The sequence below is a fragment of the Tachysurus fulvidraco genome, chromosome 1 (assembly GCF_022655615.1).
Source record: "Tachysurus fulvidraco isolate hzauxx_2018 chromosome 1, HZAU_PFXX_2.0, whole genome shotgun sequence".
In the NCBI taxonomy this organism is placed as follows: domain Eukaryota; kingdom Metazoa; phylum Chordata; class Actinopteri; order Siluriformes; family Bagridae; genus Tachysurus; species Tachysurus fulvidraco.
The window spans coordinates 44,727,083-44,744,986 of NC_062518.1; the positions used below are offsets into that span (position 1 = coordinate 44,727,083).

The following is a 17,904-nucleotide window of genomic DNA, read 5'->3' on the forward strand; positions in this document are numbered from 1 at the left end:
GAGAATCTGTCCACAGGACAACTATTAGTCATGTACAGTACTTCAAAAATCTAGTCTTTATGGAGTGGCAAGAAGAAAGCCATTGTTGAAAGAAAGCCATGGTCAGAGTTGATGGGAAGATGGATGGAGCCAAATACAGGGCAATCTTAGATGAAAACATGTTAGAGTCTGCAAAAGACTTGAGACTGGGGTGGAGGTTCACCTTCCAGCAAGACAATGACCCTAAACATACAGCCAGAGCTTCAATGGAGTGGTTTAGATCAAAGCATATTCATGTGTTAGAATGGCCCAGTCAAAGTCCGGACCTAAATCCAATTGAGAATCTGTACATTTCAACAACAAATAAGATGTGGATGCATTATGTAACATTATCTGCAACCCTGTTTTTCTTGTATCTTGAGTTCTATTAGTTTATCTGTTATCTGTCGCCCCCCTTTTTCATGATTTTCGCCTAGATGACATACCCACATAAAAAGTGGTACAGCTCCCATATACTTTGACACACAGAGGTGAGCTTGGTCTCATTGGAAAGAAGAGAGTCTCTAGTTTACAAGTGTCAGCTTGATTCTAAGCCTTACTGACACAGAGTTATAGAGGCTAGAATGGAGGGTGTTTATTTCCATCTGAGTTGTTTACCTGATAAACTGATTACATACATTGCTGTATTTAATGATGGTTGGTAAACAACAACTGAGGGCCATAGCCACATGTCTTGGCTTTCACCAAAAAAAAAATGAAGTCAAAAGACTCAAAAATGGATTTTATATGAATATTTTTCTATGGACATGTCCGTCCGTTCAGGTATTTCTTGTTTATTTTTTTTACTGTATAACTTTGTATAAAAGGACTGCATGCTTAGTTCAAAAGTCCTATAACAAAGAGAACCCCTCTGCCTATAACTCTGTTTTGAAAAAAGGCCTGTAAACCGACACCCTGAGGTGTGAGAGTGTGAAACGTTCGAGAATTGCGCAATAAAGCTGAAAAAAATTAATATGCGCACGCTTATTGCACAGCCCGCCCTCACCAGATGTATCATGTTGCATCTCGTTGGAATCGTCTCCTTATTGGCTAAAGAGCTATGATGCTCGCGAAACATCAAATCGCTACTGGACGGAGCAAATGTCAGTCAAAGGGAGGGTCACCCACATAGCATGGAGAGACCTCATTGGCTTCTTAGCTGCCTATCTCGGCCGCACAGGCACTGGTTGGCTCATGCGAGGGCTTGTTTGATTCGTCACATCCTCGACTACAAATCTGACGCGTTTTGAAAGTTTGGTATGTGTCCAATGAGACGTAGGAGTCCAACAAAGGGCGGAAGTGAAGCTTCGTGTTCAGTTTCCGGTCAAACAAATAATTCTTGTGAAGCGAGCAAAGCGTTTTGGATTAAAAGGATTACATTTTCAAGTTTTTTGGACTCTCGGGGATTTTTACAAGCATTTGTTTTGGAAAATACATTAACATTAATGACAATGTGAAGAAAGGGAAATTTAAAGACCAGCGTTTAAAGGTGAGTAAACAGATCGAACTAGCGCCACCTAGTTCAATTTTCTATCAAATGGTTAAATTACTATAAATCATATTATGCTTTGTGTGTGCGCTTAATAAAATCCTGAGAGTCTAAGCTTTCAAACAATATATAATTTAACCGTGTATTTAGAGGATTTAATGCTTAAAAGTTACAATGAAGTTACAATGAATTTGATGCATTTTCGCCTCCTAGCGGTCGTGGCTCGGTACCGAGACGTAGACATGTAAAACACAGTGAGCAGTTTCAGGCTGTAAAAGTTAAAAAAAAAAAAAAAAAAACAGTCATAGAAAGAAAACGAACAGAAGGATACAGAACACCTTGGATTTACTCATTAGATTTTAACATGATTGGAACCTAAATGGTGTGAATATAAAAGTCCAACTTCTCTATAAGATGTTTCATAGGTGTTTCTGTAAAATCTAGTCACACTGAATACTTCTCCAAGTAAAAAAAAATGCACTAAAAATCAAAACATGTATCACTGATAATTATAGTAAAAGGAAAATGAGTTGGATTTTGTTTTTAAAAGTTAAAGGTATAACAATTAAAAATAGAAAATAACATCAAGAATCATTATTTTAAAAATTGTTTGAACAGCGTTAGCAATAAAGCATTGATAGAGACATGGGAAATACAGATGTGGGAATTTATTAGCTCAGAAATCCCATCAATTGTGTAATAAAGTACAAGTTGAATTGATTCTTTGGGCTGGGAACCATCGTGATTTATTTCCTGATGATTGTAGCCTTCTGATTCCTCCATGGGCGTAAATCCTTGGGGCGGGGTTGCCACCTTCAATACAGAAAAATAAGGGACGCCTGCCACAGCGGGGCCACACCCCTCGGGGCCACGATGACCACAGTCCCGATGGCATGCCAGTGGTGGTATATCATAACTTAAAACATGTATTCATAAAAATATTAAGATCGATACCAATGGACATTATAATAAGATATCTGCTATTGAAATCAGTGTGAACATATGCGCTCAGTCTCTCACTATCACAACTTAAGTGGTCATATTGAATACACAGCTATGACAATAATAAATATAAGCCAACAAAGTGTGACTATAGAACACAGAAAAATAAGCTTTTGGAGGAACTTGTTAGATGTGAACCATATTTTATTAACTTATTATTAAATTAACAGATCCATAACTTAGTAATTATAACTTGCAAACTTACAAAAGATCTTCCATGAACATAATAACATCAGTGGATGTATATCAGTGTATCAGTGAATATCAGCGGACAAGAAGTAGTTTCATATGGATTTTCTCTCACTGACTGTCAAAAAAACCGGCGAGGCGTCGTCCCGCCCTCCTCTGACTCTGATTGGCCGTGATTCACGGCCCGTAACCCTAAAACAAACCAATCAAACCAACGATGGCAACGAGTATTACCTAATCAGGGGCAGAATAGGACGCGCCTCCACACAATGCGGGTGGGGTGATTTGCATGGGATGCTGTATAATGTGGACTTATGTAAAATACGCGACAAATCGCGTCCCGTATTGATTTCATACGGGACTAATAATTTTGCTTGTAAATACGGGACGATTCCCTAGGAGAGACATGTTCGTGTGTGTGCCACCCCGCCAAACGAGGATTGTTCCCCCCCCAAAAAAAATATTTGAAAAATACCGCACTCTCTATTGTGAAAAATAAAAGTATGTATACCTAAATAATTGTGTAAGTAAAAAAGAAAAAGCAAAAACTGCATTTAGAAACAGTTGAGTTCCCCCTCCCCTTCCTCACAGTGATTTGACCCTCAGTTCCCCCTCCCCTTCCTCACAGTGGTTTGACCCACTGCCTGCTTTCCCAGTACATCTCACCTAGTCTGCACACAGGTGTGTGGCTGCGGCTCAATTAATGTTCAACTCCATTAAGTAGGGGATTTTATTCACTTTAAATAAAGCGATTCTCTTTAATGTAGTTGATGCAGACTCATTCATTAATTAGTTGCGGCAAAAATGCTGATTACCGACGTAATGTTCCATGAATCTGCTATATTAGCGATTAAACATTACTTATCTAGTTAACGTTAGCTTGTTTACAATAGCTGGTTACATAGTGCACTGTAACTAACACGCCAAAGCCGTCGAGAAAAACTTCGAAAATAACCATAATGACACAGTCTCCATGCTACAATAATAATGATGAAAGCAAAGTTTTTCTCTGTGGGGACATGTCTTTATAAGTACAATTAGACTGTATTATTTGTGTCCCCATTCAAAAATTGCTCACGAGAAATGTTTTATTTATTGTCCCCCCTATTTACGCCCATGGAATCTTCTTCACTATAGTAGCATTAATTACATGTACAATTTATGTAAAACAGGCTGCGTTACTAGAGGGGATGTTTTGTGTCCAGGATCTTGCTTGAGGCATTATTTACACTTGGTTTAATATATGTATCACTACAAACAACTGACATGTTAGAGAGAAACTTCCATTTATCATTTTTTCTTCATACAACTGAGCAGTTCAGGGTTTGTCTAGTGGCAATTTGGCAGCGCTGGTCATTTTTCCAATCAGTAGTCCAACATTTTGTCACCTTTGTCAGTGAAGGTTATACGAGCATACAGTTAGTACCACCCCCCCCCCCACCCCCCCGTTTTGGATCACATAGCTTTAAAGTATTACAGTAGATTTGATACAGTATTAATTTATTTACAGTATTAATATATTTTGTTTATAGCACATACCCTCTGTAAATTTTAGTTTATAGTAATAGACATCTGTATATTATGTTCATAGCACATATACAGTATATTCATCAGTATATTATATTCATAGTACATATATACTCATTTGTATATGTTGCATGCTGAAATAAATGAAGTTCCAGACGTGCATGATTTGATGGGTTCGTTTATTGTCTTTTCTCTTCTCTCTCGGCTTACAAAAAGGAAGCGCTAATTCCAAGCTTTGTAACATACCGAAAACTCCGTTTTTTCCCCCCATTAACCCTTTGTTTTCAGTCCTCGCTTGCACCTTTTTTCCCTGCTAGAGCCCCCTACAGTTAAATTGCTAGCACAACATGCCTTCTTGAGCATTCATCACAGCAGTTTGAGCAGTTTCATGCATTTACACAAACATTTCTCCAACTCAGACTTTATGTATTAAACCCATCATAAATCCAAAACACAAACATCAAAATGAACTACATAATGCAAAACAAAAAACATATGGGGGGGGGGGATTATTTACTTCAAAAACAGAAACATCACATTACATAAGCCCCACACTCTCCCCTCCAAAATGAATGTCGACTCGACATCCCCTAGGTCCCAGTAACAATGTGTTAACATTAGAGCAAGATAGCACACAAGGGAGTCAGTTACTATACTCAATGCTCATTTGTACATATATTCATAGTACATATATACTCATCTGTATATTATATTCATAGTACATATATATTCATTTGTATATTATGTTCATTGTACATATGTACTCATTTGTATATTATATTCATAGTACATATGTACTCATTTGTATATTATATTCATAGTACATATATATTCATTTGTATATTATATTCATAGTACATATGTACTCATTTGTATATTATATTCATAGACCATACATATCTGTAAATTACTGTCTATAGTAATAGACATATTTTATTACAGCACATATCCTTCTGTAAATCTGTATATTGTTCATAGTATGCACACAACTGTAAATTACTCCATATTATTACCACTTAACTTATTTAAATCTTGTACAAACTGTATATCCTGCACTTGCTACTATTGCACTCTGGTTAGACCTAAACTGCATTTTGTTACCTTGTACATGACAATAAAGTTTAATCTAATCTAATCTAATCTTATTTAATCTTACAGTCGACTTGGAATTGACCATGAACCCTGGATAAAGAGGCTGAGTGAATTTGCACTTGGTTTTGTGGAGCAGCTTCATCTTGTCAGAGACGCTGTAGAAAGACAAAATTCCTGCCTTGTGATCCACAAACACTCCTATCCTAGAGGGGATGGAGCTCATGTGGATTTTGGTTTCTTGGTTGTTGTGTAAGAATGAGTAACCAGATGATTGGCAAAGCAAACTCCAGGACTTATCATTACGTCCAAACGCACATTCATTACTGCTTCCCTTCCTGCTGATGTTTTTATAAGACACTGCTATATGAACCCCATTAACCCCACTCCACTCCACCTCCCAGTAAGAGTATCCAGACACACTCTCACTACACAACACCTGGGAGTAACAGTCAAAACTCTCTGGAGGATTACAGTATGTCACTACTGATGAACAGTTAGTCACCACTGTGTTCCCACCAGACAGAAGAAGGTAAAAATTAGCTGTATTGGGATCCAGTGTGAACTGGACAGAATCTGATGGAGGAAAAAAAAACACCACATCAGTAACAATTCAAGAAGAAAATTCCTGAACATAACTTTATTTAACCCCATGATCGGTTCTGGAAAACTTTTGTCCATTATCTTCTAAGTTAATTGTTTTAAAACAACAATGAATTTACCAAATCAACTGTTATTTAGTCTACAGTTTCAATAGCCACATAATAATAATGAATTTTTTACAATCATCAGAATCCACTATAAAACTATGAAACTGCTGCAAGTCCAAATAGGATCCACTTCAATATAATGACTGCATGAGTTTCTGAGAACAGTGTATTTTAGTATAATTGGAGAACGATCATTGAAGAATGACAAAAATATATGCACTTTAAAAAGAGACCTGAGAACGAATGCATATAACTGAACAGTGAAACTTGCTCTTTTGTTCAGCAAGCATGGTTGCCAGGTCAAGAAAGTGAACATCCATATATAGCAGATATTTATACTGCAAAATCAGTAAGTTTGTTTCCCTAACAACCATTTTTGACATTTGTGTTTGGGATAGTATGATCTTGGAGTGGGAATTTTGCTTCTTTTTTTTTGTGAGTTAATGTAAACATTAATGTAAAAATTAATGTTTATGTAAACATTGCAACATTTAAAAACATCACGCTCGCTTGTGTTGAAAGGATCTCTTAATGAAGCTGATCAGTCTTCTAAAAAAGTATTCCAAAGTTGTGTGTGTGCGCTTATGAAAGACACTTACATTCTAAAAACTCTCCTCTGCTTTGAGGGGGAATCACTCGAACTTTCTTCACTAGATAAACACAGTTACAAGCACACAGTTAATCACAAATGAACAAAAACAGCATTTTGTAAGAGAATTATTCAGTCAAAGGTGTAATTTGCTACAAATACACTCAATCGTACAGAATGTAGTTTTACATCCAAAGTAGAGGTGGTATTTTTAATTCATCTCAGTGACTTGAATCTTTTGATTCCATTAAGTAAAGTTTAGATTCGTTCACTGACCCTTTCATTAAATGATATTACAGACACAGTGTATGTACGTTTACATAAACTGAGCCAGAGAGAGAATAGCTAGGGCTTACCTTGACTTGACATCTTCTCAGTCCTTTCTTTGTAGTGGTTTTCTAGGTTATTTCTCAATTCAGACACAGATTTTATTACATCTTCAAACGTATGGAGAGAATTCACTGTGATGGTGGGTAAGTCTGCATGTTGAAGAGGAGCTGAGATTGCCCGAAAGTTCTGCACAAAGACAGAAAAACAAAGAGAAGCCCATGCTTTGCATGTTATATGTCATAGAATACTGCTTGTACACATTCAAATACAAGTAATAGTAGTTTTCTAATAAAACGTGTCAGTAGATCTTAGAACTTAGTAAACGTGGTCACATGCCGAAACTGAGAATTACAGTTAACAGGAATTTTGTATGATTGTGATTGTGGAAATAAAATATATTTATGCATTAACCCTTGTGCAGACCTGGGGTCTATTTGACTCATCTGGAAAGTTTAATGTGTCATAACTTGGGTTTCCTTCCACATATTTGCCTGAAATATACCAGGGTTGTTCCAAATTATGAACTTTGCAAGTAAAATTAATTTTGTCTATTTTCGTTGAACTATGTGTTCGTAAAATAAATACTGTCCTCCTCAAGTCATCCCGAGTTTGACTCGGTCACATTTAGTGGGGCAATACAGTAGGTCACACTTTTGCCCTTTTCAGCGGAATGAACATACATACAGTCACAAAAATGCACGCATAAAATGTCCACGCACCCAAAACACACACACACACACACACACACACACACACACACACACACACACAAATTGGGAATTGCATTTTATTAGGCCTTCAGAAAAAAAAAAAGCCACACATTTGTAAATATTTCACACTTTTGATATGCCTTTGCCTAGCAGAGGGCAGAATATGATCTACCCAAATGATGCTATACACACATGCACACACACAGTCAAACACTATTCAAAGCATTGGGCATTGCATTTCATTAGGCCTCCAAACAAAACAAAAGCTACACATTTGTAAACATTTCACACACACACACACACACACACGCACGCACGCACGCACAAACACAAGGACAAACACAAACAAACACACACAAGCATTGGGCATTGCAATTCATTAGGCCTCCAGAAAAAACAAAAGCTACTAATTTGTAAATATTTCACACTTGTTATATGCATTTGTCCAGCTGGGGGCAAAATCTGATCTACCAACAAGCTTTGCACACACACACACACATACACATACACATACACATACACACACACACACACACACACACACACACACACACACACACACACACACACACACACAAGCATTGGGCATTGCAATTCATTGGGCCTCCAAAAAAACAAAAACAATCATTTGTAAATATTTCACACTTGTTATATGCATTTGTCCAGCTGGGGACAATGTCTTCTCTTCTCTTCTTTTTCTACCAATAAGCTTTACACACACACACACACACACACACACACACACACACATGGGGTCAGAATTGTTTCGTTATTCTGAATAAATACACTATGATCCACAAATAAATATAAAGAGTTAGAAATGTTTCAAATCCACAAATGCACAGAACGCAATTCACAAATGCTTGCAGTGATTCACAAATGCACAGAACACAATTCACAAATGAGCAGGAAGCAATTCGCAAATAAATACAATTTATAAATATTTTTTTTATTTGCAAATCCCATTTTATTTATTTGTAAATTTCATTTCTTTTTGTGAAATTTGTAAAAATATTTGTGAAACTCTTTATATTTATTTGTGGATCATAGTGTATTTATTCAGAATACACACACACACATTGTGTTTTCATATTCAAATCATATTTGTTTCCTCTCTCCTATTAATGAATTTAGTTGCATCAGTCAGCTTTGACCTGGGGATGTTTAACATACACCAGCCAGTGGTTATCCAAAATAATATTTAATCATTTCTGCTTATTTTACTCAAAAACATGGCATAATTTCATGAGGTTTATGGTTTATAAATTAAATATAATAAAAAGCATAAGAGGTGTAAAGAAAGTTTTATTCACAATAAATTATGCCATGTTTTTGAGTGGTGTGTGTGTGGGGGGGGGGTCCGTTTTTGGGTGATCAGATGGCATCTGGTAGGCAAAATAGACATAAGTGTAAAATGTTCACAAATGTAAGCTGATCACACAGAATGGTGATCATTGTAGAATTTTTGATTTATAAGCATTTAAGTCAATTTGATTTTGAATTTGGTTTTGTTATTTACTGACATTAAAAATGGTTAAAATGGTTTCAAAACAATCTCCTGGCTTTGAAATATACGAGCCTGTAATTATATGTGCATTAACTCATTTTTTTTTTTAACTAGAAAATGAGGCATTTTTGCATAATAATGAGGTTTATTATACCAAATATTACAAACATTTTTGCTAAATATATGTTAATATGTTGTAAACAAGTTAGACAAAAGGGTAAAAAAAAAGTCTATCATATATATACTTCATTTTTTATAAACAGTCAAAACAGACAAGGTCAACTTGACTCGGCGCTCCTAATTTGCTGTTGTAGGGGTTATCCAAGCCCCCAAATTCACCCAATTTCTACTGATAAACAGTAATGCAGCTGTCCTTCTATTTGATACATTTTAAGTAATCTTAAATGGTAGCTCAAGTGATTAAGGCTCATGGTTGTTGATCATGGTTCAAGCCTTAGAGCAAGGCCCTTAACCCTTTTTGCTATGCAAAGAAAATACTTTTACTGTGTTGTAATGTAGTGTGGGGCAATAACAAAAACTGCATCTGCATTGATGGCCTTGCTCAAGGGCCCAGCAGTGGTGGACTGCAACAGCAACACTTGGTGGACCTGGGATTTAAACTCATAACCTTCCAATCAGTGGTCCAATGCCTTAACCACTAACCACTTGTAGTAGCTTATGACATGGTGTATGGTCACAGATACATAATTTAAAGCTTAACTGTGTATTAACCCATATATGTATGCTGGCAAAGTCTAACCACAGTACAAGCAGATCTCATTTCCCTCTCTTGAAATTAAGCCTGTGTGATTCTGTGGCGTCTACTCTCTCTGAACCACTGTGTCAAAATAAACATTCAGGAGGAAATTTAAACCAAAACCACGCAATGAGAGTAAATGATGCCATTTCATCCATTCTATGTATGTCAATATCTAGGTCTTAGCTTCAAGTAGTTCTCAGTGACATTACCTGGAGAAAATAAATGGGATCCTCGACATGTGAAAACTCCTCCATCTCAGCATTTCTCCTCTTCAGCTCTACAATCTCCTCCTCCAGTTTCTTCATGACTTCTTCAGCTTGGCTCACTGCAGCTTTCTCCTGAGCTCTGATCAGTGCTGTCACCTCAGAGCGTCTTCTCTCAAGTGTTTTGATCAGATCAGTAAATGTCTTCTCACTTTCCTGCACTGCCGTTTCAGCAGAGTGCTGTTAGGAGACCAAAAAAAGAGTGAAGATGTTTCTTAATCAGATATTCTCCTGGAAGCCCACAATTGCGACTGTGATTACAGGTAGGTTTCTGTACAAAGAGACTGATGAAGAAAGTGCTCTTGTAGCATCCAGATGTTGTTGTTCCAGAAACTCACCTTGTGAGACTCCACAGCTTTTGTTAGTTCTTGAAGCTCTTTCTCTCTTTCCTGGATTCTCTGCTGGTATTTTCCCTGCACCGCCAACAACTGCTTCTGTGCAATAACAAGACATACTGTACAGGTGCTGGTCATATGATTAGAATATCATCAAAAAGTTGATTTTCACTTATTCCATTCAAAAAGTGAAACTTGTATATTATATCAATTCATTACTCACAGACTGATACATTTCAAATGTTTATTTCTTTTAATTTTTATGATTATTATTGACAACTAAGGAAAATCCCAAATTCAGTATCTCAGAAAATTAGAATATTACTTAAGACCAATACAAAGAAAGGATTTTAAGAAATCTGGGCCAACTGAAAAGTATTATCTGCATAACTGTAAGAGTATACTGTAATTCAGCAGTGTACAGATTGCAGGTGTATTCAGTCATACTGATTAGCTGTAAATAAACTCATTAACATTTAAAATACTTATATAATTTAAATGTTCCTGTGCTCTGTGTTGAACAGTAGTATACATGCACTGAATTCCTGTATAGCATATAAACCCTGATAAAAAAATGTTCATTTCTTAATTTAAACACCAGTTAAATTTTTGTGATTAATCATTTGCTTCTGCATAGATGGATGCTCAAATGCATCAGAGTATGTTTTGTCTCACCAGTCTGAAGTCAACAACATTAAGACTAATAAAGATACACAGTAGACTAAACAGAAACAGTTCTATTTATTGTTGTCCATAGATATACACACTAGATGTTGCATTGGGGTCCTAAAAATGCGTCAAAACTGCCACCATCTTTGTACAAGCTCTGTCTTTTAAACAAGTAAAAATATTTTAAACATAAATATATAATATAATGAGGCTATAATCATATAGTCAAGCATAAGTTTAACATCTTAACACAACGGTCATATTAGAAGTGTTGCCATTAGCATATTGAATGCATTTTGCACAATGTTTGCACACAGTCGCAGTTCTATCTACTGTTTAATTTCCGTTGTCATCGTAAGTAACATGAAATCCAAAATGTTCCCACACACCGGATTTCAACGACGAGGGCGCATCCGCCAACTCCGACTATCTGAGGCGAAACTGAGCACGGGGCTACATTGCGCATGCGTCGAACCGTGCGACGCACACACGATCTGAACCAAGACAAGCGAACCGAACGGTTCGGGTGTTTTATATTAAATACACCTTTTAAAATTTGATGTTAAATCCACTATTGTTTTATGCAGCAGTGTTTTTTTTGTTTTTTTTAAATACATGTTCATATTCTCCATACGCTTGCATAAGCACTTCCAGTTCTGCTGGTGAGAAATATGCAGACTTTTTTTTTGTCTGACGCTGTTGCCATGGTGACTCGTTATATCTGCGTTCCATTGATAATGGCTTTTTATACAGTAGTTGCGGTGCACGCGCTTAACTCAGAGTCAGTCAATTTAGAGTTGATAAAACTAACTCATTTCAGCTGTTCTATAACCGAAAACTCTATAACCGAAGAGTTTCCCATCTCAGGGTTTGTCAACTCAGAGTTCAAGTTTAAACTCAGAGTTGGTTGAACCTCCTTTCTGAAACAGGCCTCAGGTGTGATGACCATTTGTTCCAAAAAACGCTGGTTGGGATTATGCACATACTCTCACCCACGTTGCATATCTTTAAGGAATTATATATATATATATATATATATATATATATATATATATATATATATATATATATATATATATGGAGCAGTTGTTGCAAATTACAAAAGAATGTGAATGTTTCCTATCGACCCTCTTAATGAAGTGAAGTGACATACGGCTAAGTACGGTGACCCATACTCAGAATTTGTTTTCTGCGTTTAACCCATCCAAAGTGCACACACACAGCAATGAACACGCACACCGTTAACACATACCCGGAGCAGTGGGCAGCCATTTATGCTGGGGCACCCGGGGAGCAGTTGGGGGGGTTCGGTGCCTTGCTCACAGGCACCTCAGTTGTGGCCGGCCCGAGACTCGAACCCACAACCTTCGGGTTACGAGTCAGACTCTCTAACCATTAGGCCACGACTGCCCCCAAAAGACGAGAGAGAGGATCTACTCTATTAATTCATACCTTACACGGAACATGGCTCACATTGGCCATGCAAAAAGATGAAAATAAAAATTAATATTGAAAAAAAAAATTACTATCACAATCCCTGCAGTCAATCAGTGATTTCCTAAAGCTGTCAAGCCTAGAGAAGAATTTGTCATCTTAAAATAAGCATGTATTCTATTAAGAAAGATGTCTAGAAGCCAGGAGAGTTTATATATCTAAATGATATATCTAAATAAGCAGTATGTCATTATTGAAGGAAACAAAATAACCAAAAACACACACAATCACACTGATGAGTTTATTGTGTCTTGACTAATTCTTGCTCAAAATGATTATGGCCTTTCCAAATGCTATTTTTATACATGACTGTATTAAAATTAATTTCTATAATATATAACTATAATATAGGACAAAACATTGTATATGTTATTCTTCCAATAAAGTGTGCTACAGTTTCACAGGGAACACATTTATGCTAAATATTTAAAATATTGACTGACCCAAACACTGATGCTTTCCTGATTATTAATAGAAGAGAGATATAATATACAGTTACCTGTTTCTCAGCTCGTCCTGCTGTAGCTGATACTGTATCATGTCCTTTATGTTTATCTATCATACACAACATGCAGATACACTGCTGATCAGTGCGACAGTAAAACTCCAGCAGTTTGTCATGCTGAGAGCAGATCTGATCCTGGAGTCGTCTGGAGGCTTCGACCAGCTTGTGCTTCTTAAAGGCAGGAGATTCATAGTGAGGCTGGAGATGAGTTTCACAGAAAGAGGCCAGACACACCAGGCAGGACTTGATGGCTTTGCATTTACTCTCAATACAGAAATCACATTTCACATCTTCAGGTCCAGCTAAACACTGAGCAGGTTGTGTAGCTTGGAGTCCTGTCTTCTTCAGTGTCTCCACTACTTCAGCTAGGACACTGTTTTTACTTACAACAGGTCTCTGAGTGAAGGTTTGTCTACACTGAGGACAGCTATAGACTCCCTGCTGATCCTCCTGATCCCAGCAGCCATTAATACAGAACATACAGAAACTGTGTCCACACGAAAGAGTTACTGGATCCTTGAGTAGGTCTAGACAGATTGGACAGCTGAAATGATCCTGAGCAACGAAAATATTCGCTTCTGCCATTTTACTGAAAACCAAACACTCACAATCAGTAACAGCAGCTCACACTTCCTGGTTCAGTTTCCCTGAAAGTTGCCAGCTATGAGTGAGAGAAGTGGCTTTATCTACATTTTAAAATAAATAAATAAATAATCTATAAACTCAGCCTGATCTCAAAACATTCAATTTTAATCTATAAAATCATGTATTAGACAACAATATCAATAACAATTTTAAAGTAACCCAACATTTTTTTTTGTAATAAGTGCTTTTTTTTAAGGATTGAAAATGATCATGAAAAACAATTCAGTGAAACAAGAGCATTCTTAGAAAATGTGGTTCACCATATTCAATTAATTAATACGGACAGAAAAGCATCAAATCTACCAAATAATACCTGCAGTCCAAACTTGAATAAACCGTGATTAAATATTTTCATACAAATTGTGATAATCATAGATCTGGCAACCCAGATAAGCATAGTGGTGTAAAGGCGGGAAGGAAAGTAAGAGAGGTTAATAACAAGATTGTTTTTCAGATAGAAAAGTATATTGGGAATATTCTGTTATTCTAAATGCAAACCTTACAGTCTATTAATTGAATTATTAACTATAAATAAATATATAAAACAATTCATAAAAACTCACCCTTACTCTCCAGCTTTCGCCTCCATGCCTGATTAGAGTATGATGTGTATGTTTCTAAAAATCTTAGGAGGGACAGTTGGTTTTAATGTTTTATTTTGTGGAACTCAAAATTTTTAAAGCAATTTTTTTATTATTATTATTTCAGTTTTTATTGATTATTTCAAGTGGACAGAATTTTTAAAACAGAAACTTGGTGAAAAATCATAATCAGAAAAATCTTGTTTAACAATGTGATGGTCCTTTCTTTTATTATTTTCTTCAATAATTCATGTTAGGGATGATTGTACCGTATATGTGTACTAGGGATATTTGTTAAGTAGTATAGTAGCATAGTTTATATATATATATATATATATATATATATATATATATATATATATATATATATATATATATATATATAATCAAGTTCTCTGTCTTAATGGATGACTGCATATGCTATTAACTGCAGGTCTGATCTGGATGGAGATGAAGCCATGAGATAAAAATGGAGAGTGAAGCTCTTGATTCACTGCTAATATTTAATTTTTGCATCTTTTTCTCTCCTTGTTTCCCCTACACCTAGTCTGGGGGAGGTATGTAAAATAACAGTGGGGTCAGAATAATGCATTAGTTCTGCAATTCTAGTAAAGTTTATTAAACATAGTAAAGTACATTTCAACAACCAATAATATGCCAATGCATTATATAACATTATCTGCAACACTGTTTTTCTTGTATCTTGAGTTCTATTGGTTTATATGACCTGATATTAAACACAGTGAACAGTTTCAGGCAGTAAAAGCTAATAATAAAAAAAAAATACAGATAAAGAAAGAAAACAAACAGAAAAATACAGAACACATTGGATTTACTCGTTAGATTTGAACTTGATTGGAACCTAAATGGTGTGAATATAAAAGTAAAATTTCTCTATGTTTCATAGTCGTTTCTATAAAATCTAGTCACACTGAATTCTTCTCCAAGTAAAAAAGCATCAAAAATCAAAACATGTATCACTGATAATTACAGTAAAAGGAAAATGAGTTGGATTCTTTTTTTAAGAGTTGAAGGTATAACAATAAAATAGAACATTGAGAATCATTATTTTGAAAATTGTTTTAAAATGAAGTTTGAACAGCGTTAGCAATAAAGCATCAATACACTCATGGAATATACAGATGTGGGTATTGATTAGCTCAGAAATAAATCAATTGTGTAATAAAGTACAAGCTGAATTGCTGCTTTGGGCTGGGAACCTTCTTGATTATTTCCTGATGACTGTACGCTTCTGAATCCACTTCACTATGGAAGCATTTATTACATGTACAATCAATGTAAAGCAGGCTGGGTTACCAGAGGGATGTGCTTGTGTGCAGGATCTTGTTTGAGTCATTATTTACACTTAGTTTAATATATAGCAGCCCCGTTATACATCACCCAAGTTTCTCAATCATGCACAAATCTTTATCACTACAAACAGCTGACATGTTTGAGAGCAACTTCCATTTATCAGAGTTTTCATACAACTGAGCAGTTGTGTGTTTGTCAAGTGACATCTTGGAAGGCGGGGTATTTGAATTGATCAATCCATTCAATCCTTAGTAAGATTTTAACCAGCAACCTACCACTGTTTATTACACCAATGCACCAATTCTTATCACCAGTAATAATGAATGGGTCTACATGGAGGAAGTGTAAACCCTGTAGAGAATGTACAACAACGCCTGTACTACTACCTCTTCACACTGAAAAAACTCTCAAAAATTCGTACCACTGCATTTTAGTAATGCTTGTATTTTAGTATTCTGTTACAGAAACAGCACACTTCCCTTTTGAGGCAGAGTCACTAAAGCTAAACAATGCATTACTGTGATGTTTTGTTTTTTTCTGACACTGCAGGATATTTATATCAAGCAAATCAAGGACAAAATGAAGAAAACTATTTTACAGTAGTAGATATGAACACTATACTATACCTTTTAATTCTATTTTTGTGAACATAAATTTAGATAATTGCATTTCAACTCATTCATATTTTAAAATAGAAATATTGACTTTAAACAAGACATCAGCTTTTAAATGTCTTTCCATTATGAATGTGTTATTTTTAAAGATAACATGTAGCATGGCTTGATTTTTCATTGTTACATAAATCATACAGTGTTAAACTAATCCAAAATTATTTATTTTCTTTAGCATAGTTTTACTGTTGAATATGTATTTAGGCCAAATCCAGGGTAAAGAGGCTGAGTGAATGTGGTGTGAACTTTGTGGATTAGCTTCATCGTGTCAGAAACACTGTAGAAAGACAGAGTTCCTGCTTTGTAATCCACAAACACTCCTATCGTAGAGGAGCTGGAGTTCACAGGGATTTTAGTTTCTTGGTTGTTGTGTAAGAATGAATAACCAGATGATTGGCACAGCAAACTCCAGGACTTATCATTACATCCAAACACACATACATTACTGCTTCCATTCCTGCTGATGTCATCACAAGACACCGCTATATGAACCCCATTAACCCCACTCCACTCCACCTCCCAGTAACAGGGTCCAGAAACACTCTCACTACAAAACACATTGAAGTTACAGTTAGTACCAAAAACATGCGAGTAGACATTTTTGTAAGTTGCCATTCTGTTTGAATCAGACAGCTGGATTTGTGCAGGTGCTGTGTTGGGATCCATTGTAAGTTGACAGGAATCTAATGGGGGGGGGAAATAATTAATATATATCTTGTACTTTTGTCTCTTGTGCTTTTTGTGTTACCTTCACCTAAATATTTCAAACCTAATCCTACTAAAGTGCTGTAATTTTTGTGGTATGGACAGATGGCACGGGGTCTCACATTCTCTCCCAGAGAGAGTACAGCCATTTTTTTCCTGTGTTTGTGTGCATGGTAGATGTGACACTTACACTGTTGAAATTCCTCTCTGCTTTGGGGTGACAGGATCAGGATTTTCTTTACTAGGAAACAATTAAACAGGTTACAGTCATAATAAGGCAAATTAATGTAACATTTTTTTAGATTAAATAGAAGACAAATGTTTTCAATTTGCCAAGACATCTTTAAGTCCATGGCTTAATTTTTGATTTCCTCCTCTGAAGTTTGTATAAACGTCATAATCGTCATCATGCCATTTGCTGTCAAATCACTGTAATTAGAGCAAGATGGAGGTCAATCTTTTTAGTGCTCTACTTGTAAAGAATGAAGAACAAAGAATATGCATCAGCTGTTTTGCATTTTTATGTGTTTAATACCTTTTGAAGCTGCTCTATGTGATACATAGTATATTGTAATATAACAATTTTATTTCCTTTAGATCAGTGGTCCCCAACCTTTTTTTCGCCACGGACCGGTCAATGTTTGATTTTGTGCATGCGCGGTATTGGCGCGGCTTTAGGTGACGTCTCTCAGCTCCCGGTTAACCTCTCGTCCATGGAAAGTCGCACAAACCCGAGAGAAATACACCACAGTAAATAAAATGGAAATAATTTAATGTTCCTTGGGCGGCCCGGTACCATTTG

At 36.0% G+C, this 17,904-nt stretch overlaps 2 protein-coding genes and 1 long non-coding RNA gene across 3 annotated transcripts in view; 1 reads left to right on the plus strand and 2 right to left on the minus strand.

Annotated features, from left to right (window-relative positions):
* The first annotated feature begins 1,145 nt into the window (after positions 1–1,145).
* LOC125141088 lies at positions 1,146–7,353 on the plus strand. Its single transcript, XR_007140451.1, has 2 exons — positions 1,146–1,507; positions 5,384–7,353. It is a non-coding gene; the product is annotated as an uncharacterized LOC125141088 (long non-coding RNA).
* LOC113662258 (tripartite motif-containing protein 16-like) lies at positions 5,077–14,685 on the minus strand. The gene is made up of 6 exons (XM_027176998.2): positions 13,181–14,685; positions 10,522–10,617; positions 10,130–10,363; positions 6,970–7,129; positions 6,624–6,674; positions 5,077–5,890 (listed from the first exon to the last, which is right to left on the minus strand). Exons 1-6 carry the CDS (start codon positions 13,769–13,771, stop codon positions 5,352–5,354), a joined length of 1,671 nt encoding a protein of 556 aa, XP_027032799.2. The 5' UTR covers positions 13,772–14,685; the 3' UTR covers positions 5,077–5,351.
* Positions 14,686–15,003: 318 nt separating this feature from the next.
* Positions 15,004–17,904, minus strand: part of LOC113662323 (tripartite motif-containing protein 16-like) — a 22,576-nt gene continuing 19,675 nt past the window's right edge. Inside the window, exons 6-7 of the mRNA XM_047812787.1 lie at positions 17,293–17,343; positions 15,004–17,080 (exon numbers count right to left, since the gene is read on the minus strand). Coding sequence (XP_047668743.1) covers positions 16,569–17,080; positions 17,293–17,343 — 563 coding nt within the window. The 3' untranslated portion in view covers positions 15,004–16,568. The remainder of the gene's footprint in view (positions 17,081–17,292; positions 17,344–17,904) is intronic.